Below are 21,530 nucleotides of genomic sequence, written 5' to 3'. Positions count from 1 at the left end.
TCTGCTATTTCATCATGTCTGATCCAATTTTCTTCTCAGTCCCAATCTCTTGCCTTTTCCCTATATCCCTTCATGCCCTGACCAATCAAGAATCTATCAATATACATAAAGACTTGCCTCCGTAGCTACTTGTGGCAAAGAACTCCACTATTCTCCTCTTTCTGGCTAAACAAAATTCCTCCTCATTGCTGTTCTAAAAGGACACCCTTCTATTCTGAGGCTGTGTCCTCTGGTCTTAGCTCTCACACCATAGGAAACATCCTCTCCACATCCACTCTATCAAAGCCTTTCACTATTCGATAGGTTTTATTGAGGTCAACCCTCATTCTTCTGAATTCCAGCAAATAAAGGCCCAGAGCCCAAACCTGCTCGCAATACTCCAAGTGAGACCTCACCAGTCAGTGCTTTATAAAGTCGCAACATTACATCTTGACTTATATGTTCTAGTCATCTTGAAATGAATATCAACATTGCATTTGCCTTCCTCACCACAGACTCAATCTGCAAATTAACCTGTGGGGAATCCTGCACAGGCACTCCCAGGTCCCTTTGCACCTCAGTTTTTTTGTATTTTCTCTCCATTTACAAAATAGTCAGCCCTTTCATTTCTTCTACCAAAGTGCATGATCAAACTCTTCCTGATGCTGTGTTCCATCTACCACTACTTTGCCCATTCTCCTAATTTGTCTGTCCTTCTGTAGCCTCTCTCTCAAAACTATCTGCCCTTCCACCTATCTTCATATCATCATCAAACTTTGCAACAAACCATGAATTCCATCATCCAAATCATTGACATATAACATAAAAATAATCAGTTCCGTCGGAGATCCCCATAGAACACCACTAGTTACTGGCAGCCAACCAGAAAAGACTTCCATTATTCCCACTCTTTGCCTCCTGCCAATCAGCCTCTGCTTTATCTATGCTCGAATCTTTCCTGTAACAGCATGGGCTTGTAGCTTTTGAAGCAGCCTCATGTTTGGCACCTTGTCAAAGACCTTCTGAAAATCCAAGTACACCACATCAACTAATTCTTCTTTGGTTATCCTGCTTGTTATTTCTTCAAAGAATTCCAACAGATTTGTCAGACATGATTTTCCATTGAGGAAACCATGCTGACTACGTCCTATGTGCCTTCAGGTATCCTGAGACCTCATCCTTAATAATCGACTCCAATATCTTCCCAACCACTGAGGTCAGACTAACTGGCCTATAATTTCCTTTCTTCTGCCACTCTCCTTTCTTCAAGAGTGGAGTGACATTTGTAGTTTTCCAATCTTCTGGAACCATTCCAGAATATTGTGATTCTTAAAAGATCGTCACTAATGCCTCCACAATCTCTTCACTCACCTCTTTCAGAACGCTGGGGTGAACACCATCTGCTCCAACCGACTTATCTACCTTCAGACCTTCCAGTTTTCCAAGACCCTTCTTTCTAGTAATGGTAACTTCACACACTTCATGACCTGACACCTGGAGCTTCCACATGCTGCTCGACTCTTCCACAGTGAAGACTGCTACAAAATACTTCTTCAGTTTGTCCCCATTTCCTTGTCCCCCTTTGCTAACTCTCCAGTATTGTTTTCCAGGGGTTTGTAACTCACTTTCGCCTCTCTTTTACACTATATCTGTTTGAAGAAACTTTTGGTATTTAAGGTCAAAAAGCTAAAAAGTGTGACTAAGGTTCTGTGGTCGTGACAGAGACTCCTGGATGGTTTGTAGCCTCCTGGGTGCCAGGGTTAGGGATGTCTCTGATCGTGTGTACAGCATTCTGAAATGGGAGGGTGAGCAGCCAGATGTCATGGTTCACATTGGTACCAATGACGTAGGAAGAAAGAGTGAGGAGGTCCTGAAGAGTGAGTATAGAGAGCTTGGCAGGAAGTTAAAAAGCAGGACCTCGAGAGTGGTAATCTCAGGATTGGTACCTGTGCCACGTGCGAGTGAGGGTAAGAATAGGATGCTCTGGAGGATGAACACGTGGCTGAGGAACTGGTGTAGGGGACAGGGTTTCAGCTTCCTGGATCATTGGGACCTCATCTGGGGCAGGTGGGACCTGTACAAGAGAGACGGGTTACACCTAAACTACAAGGGGACCAATATCCTTGCAGGGAGGTTTGTTAGTGCTATTGGGGAGGGTTTAAACTAGATTTGCAGGGGATAGGAACCAGAGTGCTAGAGTAGATAGTGGAGCAAGGGTGAAAATAAATGATGTTAAAGTTTCATGCAAAGTCACAAATAGAAGGGTTGTGTGTGGTGGTAATAATCTTCTGAGGTGTGTCTATTTCAATGTGAGGAGTATTTTGGGAAAAGCTGACGAGCTGAGGGTGTGGATTGACACATGGAATTACTACATTATAGCCATTAGTGAAACTTGGCTACAGGAGGGGTAGGACTGGCAGCTTAATATTCCAGATGTTTCAGATGTGATAGAGACAGAGGGATGAAGAGTTGGGGGGTGGGGTGGCATTGCTAGTCAGGGAAAATGTTTCAGCAGTGTTTAGGCAGGACATATTAGAGGGCTTGTCTACCGAGGTCATATGGGTAGAGCTGAGAAACAGGAAAGATATGACCACATTAATAGGGTTGTAATGGGGTAGTCAGCGAGAATTGGAGGAGCAAATCTGCAGAGAGATAGCAGACAACTGCAGGAAACATAAAGTTGTGATAGTAGGGGATTTTAATTTTCCACATATTGATTGGGACTCCCATACTGTTAAAGGTCTAGATGGGTTAGAGTTTGTAAAATGTGTTCAGGAAAGTTTTCTAAATCAATATATAGAGGTACTGACTAGAGAGGATGCAATATTAGATCTCCTATTAGGAAACGAGTTAGGACAGGTGACGGAAGTGTGTGTAGGGGAACACTTTGGTTCCAGTGATCATAACACCATTAGTTTCAACTTGATCATGGATAAAGATAGATCTGGTCCTCGGGTTGAGGTTTTAAACTGGAAGAAGGCCGAATTTGAAGAAATAAGAAAGGATCTAAAAAGTGTGAATTGGGACAGGTTGTTCTCTGGCAAGGATGTCATAGGTAAGTGGGAGGCCTTCAAAGGAGAAATTTTGAGAGTGCAGAGTTTGTATGTTCCTGTCAGGATTAAAGGCAAAGTAAATAAGAATAAGGAACCTTGGTTCTCTAGGGATATTGGAACTCTGATAAAGAAGAAGAGAGAGATGTATGAAATGTATAGGAAACAGGGAGCAAATAAGGTACTTGAGGATATAAAATGTGCAAAAAAAAAACAAGAAAGAAATCAGGAGGGCTAAAAGAAGACATGAGGTAGCTTTGGCAGTCAAGGTGAAGGATAATCCAAAGAGCATCAATGGGTATATTAAGAGCAAAAGGATAGTAAGGGATAAAATTGGTCCTCTTGAAGATCAGAGTGGTCGGCTATGTATGGAACCAAAAGAAATGGGGGAGATCTTAAATGGGTTTTTTGCATCTCTGTTTACCAAGGAAACTGACATGGAGTCAATGGAAACAAGGCAAACAAGTAGTGAGGTCATGGAGCCTATACAGATTGAAGAGGAGGGGGTGCTTGCTATCTTGAGGCAAATCAGAGTAGATAAATCCCCAGGACCTGACAGGGTATTCCCTCGGACCTTGAAGGAGACTAGTGTTGAAATTGCAGGGGCCCTGGCAGATATATTTAAAGTGTCGGTATCTACGGGTGAGGTGCCGGAGGATTGGAGGATAGCTCATGTTGTTCCGTTGTTTAAAAAAGGCTCAAAAAGTAATCCGGGAAATTATAGGCCGGTAAGTTTGACGTTAGTAGTACGTAAATTATTGGAAGGAGTACTAAGAGATAGGATCTACAAGTACTTAGATAGACAGGGACTTATTAGGGAGAGTCAACATGGCTCTGTGCGTGGTAGGTCATGTTTAACATATCTATTACAGTTTTTCAAGGAGGTTATATGGAAAGTGGATGAAGGGAAGGCAGTGGATGTTGTCTGCATGGACTTCAGTAAGGCCTTTGACAAGGTCCCACATGGGAGGTTAGTTAGGAAGATTCAGTTGCTAGGTATACATGGTGAGGTAGTAAATTGGATTAGACATTGACTCAATGGGAGACGTCAGAGAGTGGTAGTGCAGGATTGCTTCTCTGAGTGGAGGCCTGTGACTAGTGGTGTGCCACAGGGATCAGTGCTGGGTCCATTGTTAATTGTCATCTATATCAATGATCTGGATGATAATGCGTAAATTGGATCAGCAAATTTGCTGATGATACAAAGCTTGGAGGTGTAGTGGACAGAGAGGAAGGTTTTCAAAGCTTGCAGAGGGATCTGGACCAGCTGGAAAAATGGGCTGAAAAATGGCAGATGGAGTTTAATACAGACAAGTGTGAGGTATTACACTTTGGAAGGAAAAACCAAGTTAGAACATACAAGGGAAATGTTAGGACACTGAGCAGTGCAGTAGAACAGAGGGATCTAGGAATACAGATACAAAATTCCCTAAAAGTGGCCACAGGTAGATAGGGTAGTAAAGAGAGCTTTTGGTACATTGGCCTTTATAAATCAAAGTATTGAGTATAAGAGTTGGAATGTTGTGGTGAGGTTGTATAAGACATTGGTGAGGCTGAATTTGGAGTATTGTGTGCAGTTTTGGTCACCGAATTTCAGGAAGGATATTAATAAGGTTGAAAGAGTGCAGAGAAGGTTTACAAGGATGTTGCCGGTGTTACAAACCCCGTAACTGGGTGTCTTACCAGCAAAGATAGGAGTAGCCGTTGAGGTCTGATGATACTATTTTTAACAGTATTTATTAGTAAAAATACACAAAAATAATATCAATGCAAATATACAGATAATATACGTCATCAATACTAAACCTAAAAGTGCGGATATAATAATCATCAATAAGAAATAACGATAGAGCTTAAGACCCCCACAAGACCCCCCACCGGTCTCGTAGCGTTTCTCCTGGTGTGTCTGAGGGGTGTTCCCCAGACCCGACTTTTATCCTCACTCACGGGGTCTCAGATGTCAATCAGGTTGGGATGATGCAATCCCTCAACCAGACCACTCTGCTTGCCCCCTGAGGGGTTTCAATGAATAGTACAGTACTCAATACACAATTCCTCCTTCAAGAGACAATAGTGGTAATCTCTCTCTTTGTCAATAGGAGACATTCCACCTTGTGTATTCTGCGTTGTCTATAACAACTGCCTTTGCTGTTATCCTGTGTCTCTCTCATCTCCCTTGATAACAGCATTGGAATAGTAGCGATTTGCGATTCTCCAAAAGGAGGGGGCGACTTTGCACCCTTCGGCCCATCAGAGTTGCTACACATTCGTAACACCGGGACTTGAGAAACTGAGTTACAGAGAAAGGTTAAATAGGTTAGAACTTTATTCCCTGGAGCGTAGAAGAATGAGGGGAGATTTGACAGAGGTATATAAAATTATGATGGGTATAGACAGAGTGAATGCAAGCAGGCTTTTTCCACTGAGGCTCGGGGAGAAAAGAACCAGAGGACATGGGTTAAGGCTGAAGGGGGAAAAGTTTAAAGGGAGCATTGGGGGGAGCTTCTTCACACAGAGAGTGGTGGGAGTGTGGAATGAGCTGCCAGATGAAGTTGTAAATGCGGGCTCACTTTTAACATTTAAGAAAAACCTGGACAGGTACGTGGATGAGAGGCGTTTAGAGGGATATGGGCGAGGTGCAGGTCAGTGGGACGAGGCAGAAAATTGGTTCAGCACAGCCAAGAAGGGCCAAAAGGGCTGTTTCTGTGATGTAATGTTCTATGGTTCTAAAAGACAGGTGTGGGAGAAGTGGGTTTGAACTTGTGGGACATTTGCACCTAATTTGGGGAAGAAGAGAGCTGTTCCAAATAGACTGACTTAATCTCAACAACGCTGGGTCTAGGTTCCTGTTGAATAGCATAAATGGGTTGTGGGTAGGGTTTCAAACAAAATTATCAAAGAGAAAATTATTAATAAAATAAAAGAGGAGTAATGAGAGGGAGAGACTATAAGACTTAGGATCAGAATTAGGCCATTTAGCCTATTGAATCTGCTCCATCATTCCACCACGGCTGATTTATCAGCCCTCTCAAGCCCATTCTCCTGCCTTTTTCCAAAATGTTTGACACTCTTACTAATCAAGAACCTATCAATCTTCAAATACGTATATATCTCCAATGCCTGCACAGCCAACTGTGTCAATAGATTCCACAGATTCACCACCCTGTACCTAAAGAATTCCTCCTCATCTCTGTTTTAAAGTGATGCACTATTCTCAGTCTGTGCTCTCTGGTCCGAGTTTCCCCCACTGTAGCAAACCTCCTCTCCACTTACGCTATCTAGGCCTTTCATTGGCACATTTCAATGAGATCCCCCCTCAAACTTCTAAACTCCTGAGAGTACAGGCCCAGTGCCATGGAATGCTCCTCATATGTTAACCCTTTCATTTTTAGGATCATTCTCATGAGCTTCTTCTCGAGCCTATCCTATGCCAAGGTCCAAAACTGCTCACAATACTCCAAGTACAGTCTCACTAATGTACTGTAACCCTGCATTACCTCCTTGCTGTTATATTCTAGTCCTCTCAAAATGAAGGCTAACATTCTATTTGCTTTCCTTAGCACTGACTCAATGTGCAAGTTACCTTTTAAGGAATCCCACGTTCTTTTTGCACCTCCGATTTCAAAATTTTCTCCCTGTTTGGCAAGTAGTCTATGCCTTTACTATTTCTGCCAAAGTGCATGACCATACACTTCCCTACACTATATTCCATCTGCCACCTATCTTCATATCATCCACAAACATGGTCATCAATTCCTTTCATCCAAATAATTGATATACAGTATAATGTGAAAAGTAAAGATCCCAACACCTACCCCTGTGAAACACCACTCGTCACTGGCAGCTAACCAGAAAAGGTACCCTTTGCCTCCTGCTAGTCAGCCAGTCTTCTATCCACGCTAGTATATTTCCTGCAATATCATGAGCCATTATCTTATTTAGCCACCATGTGCAGCCCTTTGTCAAAGGCCTTCTGAAAATGCAAGCAAACAACATTCACTGATTCTCCTTTGTCTATCCTGCCTGTTACTTCCTCAAAGAATTCCAAAAGATTTGTCAGGCAAGATTTCCCCTTAAGGGAGGCTATGCCACATTGGTTCCTGTATGCCTCCTCGTCACCTTCTGAAATTCTGTCAGTGGTAAATTTATAGATGCTGTTAGAGCTGCAGCTAGCCTCATAATCAGGGGTTAGAGAGTGTAGAGCAGTGGGCATAGGGAGAGTGGAGCAGTGGGTGTAGAAAGTACGACGAGAGGCTAGCATTGGATTTGCCATCCAATCCCACCTCACTCGTAAACTTGCCAAGCTTCCAGAGGGCATCAACGATTGCCTGATGGCGCTTCGGCTCCCACTTGGCAGTAAGAGGAGTGCAACGCTGATCAGCGCATATGCCCCAACAATGACCAACCCAGATGACATCAAAGATAAGTTCTATGAAGAACTTGACGCCCTCATAGCAGCAGTCCCACAGTCAGAGAAGCTTATTGTCCTCGGGGACTTTAACGCCAGAGTGGGGACAGATTACCAGACCTGGGAAGTGATTCTTGGAAGACGTGGTATTGGCAAGTGTAACAGCAATGGCCTGCTGCTCCTCAAGACATGCGCTCCGCATGACCTTGTCATCACCAACACCCTATTCCGCCTCCCGACCCGTAACAAGACATCTTGGATGCATCCACGCTCTAGGCACTGGCATCTGATCGACTGTGTCATCACCAGAAAGAGGGACTGGCAAGACGTGAGAGTGACAAAGGCCAGGTGTGGTGCCGACTGCTGGACGGATCATCGACTCATAGTGTCCAAGTTTAAACTTCGCATCCTGCCTGTGAGAAGACCCCAAGGTCAGAAGACTGCAAAGAGGCTCAGTGTCTCCAAGCTGAAGAGCAGTGTAGTTTTGCAGAAGAATTTCGTGAAGACCTAGATAGCAGGCTGCTTGACACACCCCGGGATGACCACACCAGCATTGAAGAGCAGTGGACGGCTTTCAGAGATGCAGTCTACTCTACCGCTCTCAAACACCTCAGACCAACAATCCGTAGACATCAAGACTGGTTCGATGAGAACGACTGTTGTCAGAGAAACACCAACTGTTCAGAGCACACTAGAACGATCCCGCATCACAAGCAAAGATAGATGCCTTCGCCAGTGCAAGATTGAAAGTGCAGAAGAAACTCTGTGAGATGCAGGATATCTGGTTCAGCAGTAAGGCCGATGAGATCCAGGGCTACGCAGACAGTCACGACACCAAGCGTTTCTACGATGTTTGAAGGCTATGTATGGACCTCAGTCCTCTGGCTCCTCCCCCCTCCTCAGTGCAGATGGAACTCGGCTGCTGACAGAGAAAAAGCAGATTTTGGAGAGATGGGCTGAACACTTCAACCAGGTCCTCAACCGCCCTGCCGAAATCAATGATGAGGTCATTGATCACCTACCTATGGTGGAGATCAACCTGGATCTTGACAACCTCCCCACAGAAGAAGAAGTCAGAAAAGCCATCGGGCAACTTTCTTGTAGCAAAGCACCAGGATCAGATGCCATCCCTGCTGAAGTCTACAAAGCAGGAGGCCCATTCATGATGCAGAAGCTGACTGAGCTCTTCCAGTCTATGTGGAATGAAGGACAGGTCCCGCAACAGTTGAAAGATGCCAGTATAGTCCACATCTACAAGAGGAAAGGCAACCGCCAGTCTTGTGGTAATCACCGAGGCATCTCCCTCCTGTCCATAGCTGGGAAGATCTTGGCTGGTGTCCTGCTTAATCGCCTTCTCCAACACCTTGAGCAAGGTCTCCTCCCAGAAAGCCAGTGTGGCTTCCGTGCAGAACGTGAAACTGTTGATATGATATTTGCTGCACGCCAACTCCAGGAAAAATGTGAAGAGCAGCACAGCGACCTCTTTATGACCTTCGTCGATCAGACCAAGGCATTTGATACGGTCAGCAGAGATGGCTTATGGAAGAAGATAATGGAGAAGTTTGGCTGCCCTAGCAGGTTCATCACAATTGTTCGGCAGTTCCACGATGGCATGATGGTGAAAGTTTTGGATGATGGTGATGAGTCAGAAGCCTTCCCAGCGATGAACGGTGTGAAGCAAGGATGCGTTCTCACCCCTACACTCTTTAGCATGGTCTTCTCTGCTATGCTGAATGATGCCTTCAGCAATTGTCAGGATGGTATACACATCAGATACAGGACTGGCGGTGGGCTATTCAACCTCCGGCATCTACAGGCTGTTACAAAGGCAAAGGAGACCGTCGTCAGAGACCTCTTATTTGCTGATGATTTTGCCTTTAATGCCAGCACAGAGCAGAAGATGCAGCGAGAAATGGACTGCTTCTCACGAGCCTGAGACAACTTTGGACTTACAATTAGCACCAAAAAGACCGAAGTTATGTACAAGCCCACACCCGGAAAGCCCTACCAGGAACCACACATCACAGCAAAGGGGCAGAAGCTACTGGCAGTCGACAGCTTTACTTATCTGGGCAGTACTCTATCACGAGCAGTGAACATAGATGCAGAGATCAGCAACAGAATTGCTAAAGCCAGTGCCGCCTCCTATAGAGAGTGTAGAGCAGTGGGCGTAGGGAGAGTAGAGCAGTGGGCTAAGCATGCATCCTTGAGGTTGATTGTCAGGGAGAAAGTAATGCTATTTCTGATTTCACTGACTGTTGTCCTCCATGAGGAAATCAAGGATCCATTTGCAGAGGGGCATACAAAGGCACAGGTTTTGGAACTTGATGATTAGAACTGAGGATATGATTATGTTGAATGTTCAGCTGTAATCAATAAACAGCAGAATGACATAGGTGTTGCTGTTACTGTGGCATATCCATTTAGGTCCACTGACAAACCCTGGAACATAGACCCACCTTCGAATCAAAGTAATCACAAATTCTCCCTTCCACCTCTCCCATCCAGCTCTGTATAGTCCACTTCACTGCTGCTATGGTCTTCAGTCTGTATGCAGGCAGAGACCTGATAGGAGTTAAGAGTGTGGATAATTGGGGGTGCACTACCAGGGTGATGGGGAGACAGGTACAGTGGAGGCTTTTTGGAAACCATCAGATATTGGAGGAAAATAAGGCCATTTGGCCCATCAAGTCTGTTCCACCATTTCAGCCCCAATCACCTGCCTTCCTGTCAAATCCCTTCATGTCCTGACCAATCAAGAATCTGTTAACCTCTGTCTTTAATATTGGCCTCCATAGCTGTCTGTGGCAAAGAATACCACAGATTTACCACTGTCTAAAGAAATTCCTTTTTATCTCTGTTGTAAGTGGCCATCCCTCAATTCTCAGGCTGTCTCCTCTGATCTTAGACACTCAAGCCATTCAATCCTGGAATCATTTTCATGAACCTTTGAACCCTTGCCAGTTTCAGCACATCTTTCTAACATAAGGGGCCCAAAACTGCACATTTTACTTCAAGTGAGGGCTCACCAGTGCTTTATAAAGTCTCAAGGTACATAACGATGATGATGAGTACAAAAAGAAAGCCAAAAAAAAGGTGAAATAGTGTTTATGGGTTAATTGTCCATTTAGAAATCTGATGGCGGTACCAAAGACACTATTCCTAAAACTTTGAGAGTGTGTACTTGAGGCTTCTGTACCTCCTCCTTGTTGATAGCAATGCAAAGAGGGCATTCCCTGGGTGATGGGGTATCTTAATGATATATAGAAACATAGAAAACCGCACAATACAGGCCCTTCAGTCCACAAAGTTGTGCCTAACAGGTCCCAACCTTAGAAATTACTAGGCTTACCCATAGCCCTCTATTTTTCTAAGCTCCATGTACCTATCCAAAAGTCTTTTAAAAGACCCTATCATATCCGCCTCCACCACCGTTGCTGGCAGCCCGTTCCACACACTTACCACTCTCTGAGTAAAAAAACTTACCCCTGACATCTCCTCTGTACCTACTCCCTAGCACTTTAAACCTGTGCCCTCTTGTGGCAACCATTTCAGCCCTGGGAAAAAGCTTCTGACTATCCACACGATGAATGCCTCTCATCATCTTATACACCTCTATCAAGTCATCCCTAATCCTCCATTGCTCCAAGGAGAAAAGGCCAAGTTCACTCAACCTATTCTCATAAGGCATGCTCCCCAATCCAGGCAATATCTTTGTAAATCTCCTCTGCATCCTTGCTATGGCTTCCACATCCTTCCTGTAGTGAGGCGACCAGAACTGAGCACAGTACTCCGGTCTGAGCAGGGTCCTATATAGCTGCAACATTAGCTCTCGGCTCCTAAATTCAATTCCACAATTGATGAAGGCCAATACACTGTACGCCTTCTTAACCACAGAGTCAACCTGCGCAGCTGCTTTGAGCATCCAATGGACTCAGACCCCAAGATCCTCCACACTGCCAAGAGTCTTAGCATTAATACTATATTCTGCCATCATATTTGACCTACCAAAATTAACCACTTCACACTTATCTGGGTTGAACTCCATCTGCCACTTCTTAGCCCAGTTTTACATTCTATCAATGACCAGCTGTAACCTCTGACAGCCCTCCACACTATCCACAACACCCCCAACCTTTGTGTCATCAGCAATTTGATTAAAAGGACTGGATGTTACAATCCCTAAAGTTTCTGCACTGCACTTGATTTGAGTGGAAGTAGTTATTAAAGATGACCACTAGATGATGTTACTACCATTATGACACATCTTCAGTTGTGTACCTGGACATCAGTGAGTATTTCAGCCTTTTATCACAAGACACCCTCAGCCGAGGCAGGCCCACCACAGCTGATCAGACCTGGGTGTGTGTCACATAATTAGTCTCTAGATGGTCACTTGGCAGCCCAGACAGCATCCCTTTTCAGCCACAGCCAGTGACTGCTCATTTCAGCGGCATTAGCAAGTGCTTTGATTGCCTTCCTATGGGCCTGCCCTCTGACTCCTACTTCCCTCAGTAGTCTTATGGTGGAACTGGCTACAAAGCCCCTGCACCCCATCTCAACTGGGCACCCTTTTACTTTCCAGCCTCGCTCCTCTGCTTCAACTGCAAGGTTGGCATATTGCAGCCTTTTCCGTTCGTAAGCCTTATCCACTGCATCCTTCCAGGGGACTGTCAGCTCAATGATAATGACAGGAGTTGGACCAAAGTACCAGGTCAGGTCGTAGGTTGGTCATTGCAATTTCAGATGGAAAGATATGTTTCTGGCCTAACTCAACATGCATTTCCAAGCCCCTGGCTGCACTCAGTGGGCATGAGTCGTGAGGCGAGGGGTTAGCCCTCGGTTTCTCTCCTTACCAGATGAAGGATGGTAGTTGTGGGACCATTGTCTGGGCATCGAGAGGCCTGTCGGTGGTGGTTACTCTCTTATACTCAAGCTCAGCTGCCGAACACCTTAGCGCTTGGTTGTGTCGCCAGGTGTATCTGCCTTGTATTAGGCTGGTCTTGCAACTAACCAAGATGTGCTTGAGGGATGCCGGAACTGGACACAGAGGACAGGCCGGATCCTCTCCTAGCCAAAGATTTTTAGGTTTGTAGGAGAGGGCAGGACATCATATGTTGCCCTAATGATGAAGCTCAATCTGTTTGATTCCATGCTGCACAGCTCACTCCACGTGATTTTCCTCCTCTCAACACCCTCCCACCTCATCCAGCAGCCTTGCTTGGCTTGGGATATTGCTTTGGCACACCTGGTTGCCTCTTCTTGGTGGCGCACCTCCTCTACCACCAGGTGCCGGTGTTTAGTTGTAGTAGCCTTTTGCCAGATAGGTTTCATTGCTCCAAGGCCAAAGCCTCCTCTGCTTTGTTGGACATAGCCCACTATGTCCCAGTGTCAAAGGGTGGCTTCTGCATCCAGTACTGTTGTGGCTGGGGCCCGTTTCTTCCTTGTTGCTGGAGCAGGAGCAACACCTCTTACAATTGAGTCCTGAGATTTTTTGAGTGTCATTTCCAGCCTTGCTTTGACACATTTGTATTCCTCCACCAGGCTAGAAATTGGCAGAGAAAGGGCTCTGTTCCCGTAAAGTCCTATGCTGCTGAGGCATCTCGGTAGCCCAAACCACTTCCTCACATGTAAGTTCACCAGCCTCTCCAGCCAATTTGCATGAGACATAGTGACCTCATGGATGGTAATTGGCCACATAAGTTGGGGCAGCAGTCCAAGCTGAAAGCACCAAAGTTTCAACCTCCCTGGGAGAGCCGTGTTGTTGATTTGCTTGAGGCCACTGATTGTTCCACCTGCTCGGTGTCTCAGAGGTCTGTGTTGTACCAACATCCGAGGCTTTTGATGGGCTTCTCCAGGACAGTTGGTATTGGCTCAGCGTTGATACAAAATCTTATGTCGGTGAGCCAGCCTTTGACAATTGAAATACTGCGAGACTTACTGGATTTGATATCCATTTGTGCCCATTTGATGTTTCCCTGGAGTTTATCCAGCAGACGTTTGGTGCATGCTTTTGTTGTTGTTATTGTGGCCCATTCTTCAAGCATTTCCCTCCGACAACCCATTGTGATGCTTGGATAATGAGCTCCATTGCCATGATAAATGCCAGAGGAGAGATGGTACGGCCCACCATTATGCCTATCTTAAGGTGCTGCCATGTGGTGGTGTTATCTTGTGTTGTGACACTGAACTGCAGATCCTGGAAGTATGCTTTGACCAGCTTTGTGATGCCCTCTGGAACCTGGAAAAAGTTGAAAGCTGCCCACGGAGTCTCATGAGGCACTGACCCAAAGGCATTGGCAAGATCTAGGAAGACCACATGCAGGTCTTTCTTTCTTGGCAGTTTGTATATGGTGCCAGATGACATTTGCATGTTCCAGACATCATGGGAAACAACGTATTCCTACTTTCTTCACTGATGTGTCGATGAAGTGGTTGTTCTGCAAAAAGGCTGAGAGTCTTTGAGCAACGACACCAAAGAAGATCTTTCCTTCCACATTCAGGAAACTGATCTGGCGGAACTGGCTGATTGTTGAGGAATTCTTCTCTTTGGGTATTAGTATCCCTCTCGTCCTTCGCCATGCCTTGGGTAAAATTCCTTTCCTGTATGCCACCTTCATTAGATTCCAGAGGTATTTAGACTCCATGAAATTACTATTTTCTAGATGGAATCCACTTACTCTTTCTTTAAGAGGTCGTATCCATGCTGTGAAAATGATGATTTTACCTTGATTTTTATATATTTTCCAAAATATACCTATCTTTTTAACTAAAATTTTTTTTGATCAAATTGACCCTCTTATTTCTTCCTTTATTTGGAACAATAAGAAACCAAGAATTAACAAGTACCATTTACAAAAAAAGATGGTGGACTTACACTTCCTAATTTAAGACTGTATTATTGGGCTGTGAATATTGGACAATTATGTTTTTTGGTTATACTGGCTCGATAAGAGCCAAAAACCACTTTGGGTTGATTTGGAATTAAAAGCTGTTAAACAATTTCATTTAACTTCAATATTAGGAGCTCCATTACCTTTACAGCTCTCTAAAATTCCAAATTTAAATTTTTATCCGGTTATTAAACAATCTTTACAGATTTGGATTCAGTTTCATAATTTTTAAAATTTTAAACAATTTAAGTTGTCTAGTTTTTTATATCGAAACTTTTCATTTAAACCTTCAATAACTGACACCATTTTTCTCCTATGGAAAAATAAAGGGATCCGTTTTATTTACAGATTTATTTTGTAATGGTCGATTGATGACTTTTGAAGCGTTAATTAATAAATACTCTCTCGCTCATACACATTTTTTGCAATATTTTCAGGTTAGACATTTTTTAGAACAATATTTACCTAAGTTTCCACATTTACAAGAATCTGATTTGTTGGATACCATTTTGAAATTGAATCCCTTAGTGAAAAGTTCCATTAGCAGAATTTATAATTTACTCCTATCACTAAATATTAAACAAGATTGGGAGAGAGAACTTAATATGACCTTTGTGAATGAAGATTGGGTTTGAATTTTGAAAAACATAAATTCTTCTTCTGTATGTGCCAATCACTGTTTAATTCAATTTAAAATTGTCCATCGTTATTATTTAACAAAGGAGAGACTATCTAAAATATTTCCTCGTGTAGATAATTACTGTGATAGATGTAAAACTGAAGTAGCTACTTTGTCACACATGTTCTGGTCATGTTCTTCATTAAAATTGTTTTGGAAATCTTATTTTCTACAATCTCTAAAGCTTTGAAAATTAATTTACAATCTAATAGACTAACTGTTCTATTTGGAATAGTTCTGTATCATATTCAGGGTATTTCATCTTCAGATCAACACGTAATTGCATTTGTTATATTGTTGGCAAGAAGGGCTATTTTATTAAAATGGAAAATCTCGTCCCCTACATTAATTTAATGGTTTTCTCAAGTAATGTTATGTCTCAGCTTGGAAAAAATTAGTAGAACTTTTGAACCTTGATTTGATTTTGAGAGAAGATGGGGTTCTTTTGCCAAATATTATGATTTAATTTGAATTATTCTATATGGTTTCCTTCCAATTTTATTATCTTTTTATAAAAACATGTGAATTGGTGGTTGATGACTTTTTTCTATATATTTAGATGATGGTTAAACGTATTGCTTCCGGGGGTTGATTCCGAATAGTTGGCCTATCTATGTCCATCTTCCTTGAGCCACTGCTTCCTGAAGATGGCCAACATTATATCTATGTCCATCAAAGTATGGACTTCTAGTTAAGATGGTGCTACTGAATGTGTGCTACAGCTCGCTAGTAGTTAAAAAGTTAAGAAATCCGACTAAAAACATCATTAAAAATACCTTTCCAGAGGTAAATTATGTTAAATTTTCGCCACAAACTATGATGGTGAGGCTAGTTTGAGGGATGAGCTGAGATGGTGTGTTGCAGATAGAGTTTCAATGCCCGTATAACTGGCCCAGGTGCAAGGTTGGATCATTCTGGGATCCGAGCTGATCTGAGGATTTTGAGAGTGGCTTTGGGCTGGATGGGAAATCTGGGCCCTGAGTGAGTTACTGGGTGGCATAATCTAAGACCCACTTCCTTCAAAGTACTTGGGTCCTAGTGCGAGGTTATACTGCTGCCTTTCGCTATTCCTTTGTTTGATCAATTTAAACGCCAGCCCTCGTAGACTGAAAAGACTGGGTGTCAGAATCCAGGATGAGCTGATTTTGCTCATTCTCCATGATGGTCACTCCTCTCTGCATGATGTTGAGGCTATGAACGCTGCTGTGCTTCGCACCCACTAATGTGATGAACTGGTAAAGGAGGCTTTTGGCTTGCTCTGGGGTTCCAACTCAATTTGTTTTGGAATGTAGTTGTTCACTTCAATTGTTTGCATAATTTGTTTTTTTCCCTTTTTCTTGTGCTTCATGTGTTGATTTTTTAATGTGTTTGTTCAGGTTTGTGACTGCCTGCGAGTAAATTAGGGTTAGGGTTAGGGTGAGGGTTACCCTAACCCTAACCCTAATGCCTGCGAGTAAATTAGTTCCATTTGGCTCTTATGTTTGTAACCTGTTCCCATCCTTTTAATTGTTCTTTTAAAAGACATGTGGATAAGTACATGATAAGAATGTGCCTTTAAATGAATAAGCAAAAGGATAGCCACTGGCATGCAATGTGGCAATATCTGAGGTTCTTCACACAGGCAAGCAGAAAAGCATGAACTCTTCTTGTAGAGAGTGAAGGATTCTTGTATCTTTGTGTTGTGATTTTGCATTGCAGGAAAAAAAGATATAAGATTCCTGACAATTATTTGCATGATTTTCAAAATGCAATGCTATTGATCAGTAAGAACAATCTACAGTGAAAGTGCTGGTTTAATGATACTTGCTCACAGTTGTGCCATGTTTTTTCAGAGATAAGAATGCACTCAGTAAGCACATAGAGAATTTGGAGACAGATATCGCCCAATGGAAAATCAAGTATGAAGAGCTCAGCAAATCCAAGAAGGAGGTACTACAACAGGTGAGGTATCAATAATCAATAAACTGTCAAATAGAGCATGGAACATAGAAGAGTACAGCACAGGAACAGCCCCTTTATCCTGCAATGATGTTCTGTGTTAATTAAGTAATGGTGCTGAATTAAATTGCCTGTGTATGGTCGGAAACCCTCTTTTCTCTGAATATTCATGTTTCTATCTGAGAGCTTTCACTGCCACCTCTGACTGAGCATTACATAAAGAAAAAGATGCTGTACACCTCTTTTTAAAAACATCTAGTACTTGAGATTTTGACTCTTAAAAAGATACTGGAGAAAGATACTGACTAAACATCTGAAAGTATAGTTGATTAAATGAAGTAACATTCATAATTGTGGATTTACGAAGAAGGTGTGGAGAATGATGTGGTGGTGTTGCCAAGGTTCATCTTGAGCAGCTGCTTGACAGTGGACTCTGTCTTCTGGGACACATATGGAGGTGAACATGAGGTGCTGCAGGCAGATCATTAACTCAGTGAAAGATGCCTGAAAATTACAGCACATTGAATTGACTTTATTTCTTACATCCTTCAAATACATGAAGAGTAAAAATCTTTACATTAAGTCTCCATCTAAATGTGCAATCATAGTAGTATAATTTATAATAATTAGAACAGTCAATGTAACAAAGAAATACACTCAAGTCAGTGTGAGTTAATCAATCTGATGACCTGGTGAGAGAAGTTGTCCTGGAGCCTGTTGGTCCTGGCTTTTATGCTGCGGTACCATTTCCTGGATGGTAGCAGTTGGAATAGATTGTGGTTGGGGTGACTCGGGTCCCCAATGATCCTTCGGGCCCTTTTCTCATACCTGTCTTTGTAAGTATCCTGAATCATGGGAAGTTCACTACTACAGATGCGCTGGGCTGTTCACACCACTCTCTGCAGAATCCTGTGATTAAGAGAGGCACATTTCCCATACCAGGCAGTGGTGCAACCAGTCAGGATGCTCTCAATTGTGCCCCTGTAGAAATTACTTGGGATTTGGGGACCCATACCAAACTTCAACTGTCTGAGGTGAAAGTCGCTGTTTTGCCTTTTTCATCATACAGCTGGTGCATTTAGACCACGTGAGGTCCTTGGAGATGTGAATGCCAAGGAACTTAAAGCTATTTACCCTCTTAATCCCAGATCTATTGAAGTCAAAAGGGGTTAGCCCCTCTCCATTCCTCCTGTAATCCACAACCAGCTCCTTTGTTTTCGCAACATTGAGGGAGAGGTTGTTTTCTTGACACCACTGTGTCAGCAAGATGACTTCTTTCCTGTAGGCTACCTCATTATTGTTTGAGATGAGGTCAATCAATGTAGTGTCATTGGCAAATTTAATTAGCTGTGGGTGGTGACACGTCATGGGTATACAGTTCAGGGGTCTCAGTACAGAGCCCTGAGGGGCTCCTGTGTTGAGAGTCAGAGGGGTGGAGGTGAGGGAGCCAACACTTACCACCTGCCGGCGATCTGACAGGAGGTCCAGGATCCAGCTGCACAAGGCAGGGCAAGGCTGAGGTCTCTGAGCTTCCTATCGAGCCTAGATGGAATTATGGTGTTGAATGCTGAACTGTAGTCCAAGAACAAAACATCCTTCTTTTCCAGATATGTAAGGACAGTATGTCGAGCAGTGGCTATTGTGTCGTCTGTCGATCGGTTGTGTCAGTAGGCGAATTGTAGAGGGTCCAGTTTGGGTGGTAGCAAGCTGTAGATGTAATCCTTGACCAGCCTCTCAAAGCATTTGCTTATTATTGAGGTGAGTGTGACAGGATGCCAGTTGTTCAGGCATGTTACCCTGGTCTTTTTTGGTACGGGGACATTGAGATGTCTGTTGAGGAATGCTGCCACCTAACATATCTGGGCTGCATGAGTGCATAGAAAACCTACAGCATAATACAGGCCCATCGGCCCACAATGCTATGCTGAACATGTACTTACTTAGAAATTACCTAAGATTACCCAAAGCCCTCTATTTTTCTAAGCTCCAAGTACCTATCCAGGAGTCTCTTATAAGACCCTACCCTATCGTATCTGCCTCTACCACTGTCGCCAGCAGCCCATTCCATGCACTCACCACTCCCTGTGTAAAAAAACTTGCCTCTGTACCTACTTCCAAGCACCTTAGAACTGTGCCCTTTTGTGTTAGCCATTTTAGCCCTGGGAAAAAGCCTCTTGACTATCGACATGATCAATGCCTCTCATCATCTTATACAGCTCTATCAGGTCACCTCTCATCCTCCGCTGCTCCAAGGAGAAAAGGCCGAGTTCACTCAACCTATTCTCATAAGGCATTCTCCCCAATCCAAGCAACATCCTTGTAAATCTCCTCTGTACCCTTTCTATAGTTTCCATATCCTTCCTGTAGTGAGGTGACCAGAACTGAGCACAGTACTCCAAGTGGGGCCTGACCAGAGTCCTATTTAGCTGTAACATTACCTTTTGGCTCTTAAACTCAGTCCCACAGTTGATGAAGGCCAATGCACCGTAAACCTTCTTAATCACAGAGTTAACCTGTGCAGCAGCTTTGCGTGTCCTATGGATTCGGACCCCAAGAGCACTTTGATCCTCCACACTGCCAAGAGTCTTACCATTATTACACCCTATCCTCGTTATATGCATCTTCAGACTATGCAGATTCGCAGGTAAGCGAGGAACCTATTTCTACCAATGTCTCCTTATATGCGCCCAAAACACTCGGTTATGCGAGAAGCACAGTTTTCCTGCCAATACAAGTCACGTGCGCACGCCTCACAGTCTCACCATTGGGACGAGAAGCACCGTTTTCCTGCCAGTACTAGTCAGGTGCGCACGCCTCACAGTCTCACTCCCACCATTCTCGCATTGGTTTTGGCAAGGTGTGGATGTGTGATCTTGCGCTCTTAAACTTTTGTTGGTTTTACCTATGGTGCAGTGATTTTGTGCTTGAAATGTTTAACTGTGCCTCCTAAGCGTCCAATGTCATGTCCTGGGCCATCAGCTGAGCGGCAGAGAACTGCTTTAACACTCAGAAAAAAAGTTGGAAATTATAAACAGCGCGGCGTCAGCTGAAGGTAACACTGCTCTGGGACGCTATTTCTGGGAACAGAATTGTGCCTTTAAAGTTCTTTTGTTGCTTGCCAATGCGTTAGCCCATCCTAAACATTTGGACAGTATTTCTCCTAACATAACAGTGCGTTTCCTGCCGCCTAACACAACATGGCTGAATCAGCCACTCGACCAAGGTGTGATCCACATTCAAGGCGTATTTTTTTTACGGCAAACTATCTCTGAGATGCAACAGACGATTTTGAAAATCCCGGGAGTTTACCAACGGTGAGGGAGTGGTAGAAGTCAGAACACTTGCCACAAATGGTGATGGACATGGACCCAAGTTTAGAACGGAGTCAGCATTTCCGTCGTTCCCTGCCATCAACCCTTCTTCCCTACAGGCAAATTTATGCTGAAAAACAAAATGTTGCCGAGCAAACAACCCTCACCACTTTATTCAAATCGGTGTCATTTCCTGCTGCCGGCAGTTCTAAGAGTTCTGTGAGTCTTGCTTCACACCTTGCTGTGCTTGATACGATCCTGACACCACAACACCCACTCCTTTCCCGGAGCGAACACACCTGCCACTGTTGGTGAGTACTATAATCCCTAGTATGTTAACTTTCAATTTACGCTGAATATTACCTTAAATTGATGAAATATAATACAAATGTTGCCTTGTGGTACTGCTTTTGTGTCGTATTGGTATGAAAACATTAATAAATTACAGATAAAACATATTTAGGAAGCCCTCTGGAACACATCCCTATTTTCTCCATTTAAATAATTATTCACATTATGAGTTGACTGCGAGGAATGTATCCCCTGCATATAACGAGGATAGGGTGTACTATATTCTACCATTATATTTGACCTATCAAAATGAACCATTTCACACTTATCTGGGTTGAACTCTATCTGCCACTTCTCAGCCCAGTTTTGCTGAGAAACTATTGATGTCTTGCTGTAACCTCTGACTGCTCTCCATAGTATCCACATCACCTCCAACCTTTATATCATCATCAAATTTACTAACCCATCCCTCCATTTCCTCATCATGGTTATTTATAAAAATCATGAAGAGAAGGAGTTCCAGAAGAGATCCCTGGGGCACACCACTGGTCATTGACCTCCATGCAGAATATGACTCGTCTACAACCAATCTTTGCCTTCTGTGGGCAAGCCAATTCTGAAACCACAAAGCAAGAAAGGTCCCCTTGGATTCCATGCCCCCTTACTTTCTCAATAAGCCTTGCATGGGGTACCTTATCAAATGCCTTGCTGAAATCCATATACACTACATCTACTGCTCTTCCTTCATCAAAAAATCACATCCTCAAAAAATTCAATCAGGCTCGTAAGGCATGACCTGATCTTTACAAAGCCATGCTGACTATTCATAATCATATTATACCTCTCCAAATGTTCATAAATCCTGTCTCTCAGCATCTTCTCCATTGACTTACCAACCACTGAAGTAAGACTTACTGGTCTATAATTTCCTGGGCTATGTCTACTCCCTTTCTTGAATAAAAGAACAACATCTGCAACCCT

The 21,530-nt window shown here is 43.5% G+C and overlaps 1 protein-coding gene across 3 annotated transcripts in view; it reads left to right on the top strand.

Annotated features, from left to right (window-relative positions):
- The window catches only part of ccdc102a (coiled-coil domain containing 102A), a 236,746-nt gene that overhangs the window by 60,949 nt on the left and 154,267 nt on the right, over positions 1–21,530 (top strand). For all 3 annotated transcript variants that reach the window (XM_059992451.1, XM_059992450.1, XM_059992448.1), the window contains one exon: positions 16,842–16,950. In XM_059992451.1, coding sequence (XP_059848434.1) covers positions 16,842–16,950 — 109 coding nt within the window. The remainder of the gene's footprint in view (positions 1–16,841; positions 16,951–21,530) is intronic.

Source organism: Hypanus sabinus, chromosome 17 (genome assembly GCF_030144855.1).
Source record: "Hypanus sabinus isolate sHypSab1 chromosome 17, sHypSab1.hap1, whole genome shotgun sequence".
Lineage (NCBI taxonomy): Eukaryota > Metazoa > Chordata > Chondrichthyes > Myliobatiformes > Dasyatidae > Hypanus > Hypanus sabinus.
This window is presented reverse-complemented; position numbering and strand designations above follow the sequence as displayed.